The sequence below is a fragment of the Pteropus vampyrus genome, unplaced genomic scaffold (genome assembly GCF_000151845.1).
Source record: "Pteropus vampyrus isolate Shadow unplaced genomic scaffold, Pvam_2.0 Scaffold291, whole genome shotgun sequence".
In the NCBI taxonomy this organism is placed as follows: domain Eukaryota; kingdom Metazoa; phylum Chordata; class Mammalia; order Chiroptera; family Pteropodidae; genus Pteropus; species Pteropus vampyrus.
Window position 1 is genome coordinate 839511 of NW_011889072.1, and position 2691 is coordinate 842201.

Here is a 2691-nt window from a genome sequence, read left to right on the forward strand (position 1 = left end):
GGGCTGTGCCCAGCAAAGCGGGCAGGGGAGGGACCTCCACCCCAGTGGCCTCGGGGGCGGACGCCCAGCCAGAGGGCTGCTGGAGCCTTGAGGCTTCGGCCTTGCTAGGACCATCACTGCCTTCTTCACTTCTCCCTTCGGGATGGGGACCCCCATGCCCACCCCCACTGTATCTGGAGGCATGTGACTTGTCTGGTCTCACGGGTCCACAGCTGGAACGGACATTGCCTCAAGACGCTCGTGCCTGGTTTACTCAGGGTGCCCGGCACCAGCCTCCCTGTGCCCCTGGTCCCTGGCCCCTGGCCCTGCTTCTCTGCGGGCTCGGCACCAGCCCTGGTTCCTCCTTTGAGCCCCTGGGTGAAGCTGTTTGTCCCCAGCCCCAGCTCCCGTCACACCAGGTCTCTGATCCCGCTGTGGCTTCTGAGGCCCCATGTGGTAAGAAAATAAAAAGACTTTGTTTTTAAATGCATACCGAAGCATTTAGGGGCAAATGACACTATGTCTGCAATGTGCTTAAAACCACTCCAGCAAACAGAAGGAGGCAGACCAGACGGACCACTGGTGTGGGGAGAGCTGGGGGCAGCTACCCGGGGTTGTGTGTGCCCGGAAAGTCTCACGCCCAACAAGAAAGAAATGAAACTAACACTATCACCGAGTAACAAAATCACACCTCTTTCGTGACGCTGACTGCGGGGGCCCCCTGCCTTGGGACGTGGTGCTGAGGCCGCTCCAGCTTGTGGAAAGTGACAAAAGAGTCTGTTCTGTCTTTGTCTTCAGCTTATGACTGACCATTCTCCTTAAGATTTACAAATATTTCAGACCTTTTCAAAACTGTAGGAAGAGACAGACTCACAGACAGACACACACACACGTCCTAATTTTTGCGGAAAGGCTCTGGAAAGCAGTCACCAGCAGAGGAAGAGACACGGTCTAAACACGTGATGGCACTCAAAATACTCAGCCATAAAAATAAAAGCCTTTTATTTGGTTTTTCTACGAGTCACAGGATCACAGGTGACGCCTTCAAACCTGCGAGACCTGTGGCCACACCCACACCTGCTGCGGCGTCTGAGAAACCGCGTGTCACGACAGGGCACCCTTGGCCAGGACGAAGCTCCGCTGAGTCATGGGGTCACCTTCTTATAGGTGATGTGAAGATGCTGAGTCATGGGCTGGGTAGTGGTCGCCATGGAGACTGTCTGTTCAAGTTTGCCTTCAGAATTCAGCCTGAATTTTCGGGTAATCTGAGCAGAACAAAATGAATACAAAGCACCTGAGTTTTATCTTCCAAAGACACAGCAAATGCCTGAGGTCCTGCTGAGTGTTCCTGCAGAGGGAGTGGGTGACACACTTGGCCGCAGAGCTACGGGCGTGCCAAGGTCCAGGTGTCCTGACCCCTCACCAGCACCTTTCCCAGCCCCTCAGCCGTCCCCAGACCAACAGATGAAGAGGAGCACGTGACTTGGTCCCGCCCATCAGACAAGAGCTGACCTTCCGGCCTCCTGTCACCTGCCGAGGCTCGTTCACTCTGCGGCCGCCCTGAGGCTGGGGCTGTTCCTGTGACTCAGTGCCGGGCTTCTGGAACCACCCACTCATCCCAACAAGTTACTGCGGCTGCTTCCGACAAGAACACCTGCAGCCGGCGACCCCAGTGGGAACTCCCTCACCGCCTGGGACACCTGCGAATGGCGTGCAAGCAGGGTGGCTGCCGAGACGCCCGGGGACCGCCCCTCCCAGTGTCCCGGAACGTGCTGGGGGCTCCGTGGTGGACAAAACGTGCACCTCCTTTATAACTGCCCAACCCTCTGGCAGAGGAAGAGCCAGATTTTAAAGAGTCCGTTTTCAGGCATCCGAAGCCGCAGGCTCGGTCCCAGACAGAAGGGAGTGAGGCGGAGACCCAGCGAGGCTCTACACCTGCCATCTCAGTGTGCTCACTGCTGGCGTGAGCTCACACGCCACGTGGCTCACACCCATGTCACTGCACAACAACCCAAATGTGGCCTCTCCTTTGGCCTCAGCGCCGTCTCTTTGTGCCGAATTTGTGAACACCGCATCTTGCTCTGGAATAAGCAACGTGGTAGCACGAAGCAGGTGAGCAAGAGACAGGGGAACAGGCCTGGGAGGGGACACCATAGCTGACGCTGGGCGACCTCTCCCCGGGCCCCAGGAAGGGCAGCGTGTGGGAAAAGCAGGGTGAGGGGCTGCCCTGTGCCGGCCGCCTGAGTGTCCACTCAGGCCAGCATCTCCCACCCACGGAGCGTGGCCTCCGGGGGCTGCCAGCCCACCTCGGGGATGACGGTGGCTTCACGATGGCAGCGCCAGTGCACAGGCTCCCAAGAGTCACCTGTGAGGTCCTGTGGGCTTCGTGGCCCCTTGGATGGAATTTCTTGTGCTACTTTCCCTCTTCACGGCAGAACAGTTTGTGAGGCGTAGAGCTGAGGCAGGTGGGCGGTGTCGCACAGGCTCAAGAGACCTCGCCCGGGGCCCAGGGCCTCTGGTGACAACTAGCGGCCCAGTGAGGGAGGTCACTAAGAACGGCCTTGTGGTCATCCCGAGGCTGCCACAGGCTGGTCCTCGGTCCTGCATAGCGGGGCTAGGAGCAAGTGTCGCCCTGGCAGAGCTGGCTCAGGCTGCACGGGGGCCCGCGTCCCAGGCAGCCCCGCGGTGGGGGCTGCACTCTTGGGCAGAGGC

At 59.1% G+C, this 2691-nt stretch overlaps 2 protein-coding genes across 2 annotated transcripts in view; one reads left to right on the plus strand and one right to left on the minus strand.

The window, feature by feature from the left end:
- The window catches only part of BOK (BOK, BCL2 family apoptosis regulator), a 14146-nt gene extending 13358 nt beyond the window's left edge, over positions 1-788 (plus strand). The window contains exons 6-7 of the mRNA XM_023521088.1: positions 378-435; positions 778-788. Coding sequence (XP_023376856.1) covers positions 378-435; positions 778-788 — 69 coding nt within the window. The remainder of the gene's footprint in view (positions 1-377; positions 436-777) is intronic.
- Positions 789-964: 176 nt separating this feature from the next.
- The window catches only part of THAP4 (THAP domain containing 4), a 36401-nt gene continuing 34674 nt past the window's right edge, over positions 965-2691 (minus strand). Inside the window, exon 5 of the mRNA XM_023521089.1 lies at positions 965-1244. Within this exon, the coding sequence (XP_023376857.1) occupies positions 1125-1244 (120 nt within the window). The 3' untranslated portion in view covers positions 965-1124. The remainder of the gene's footprint in view (positions 1245-2691) is intronic.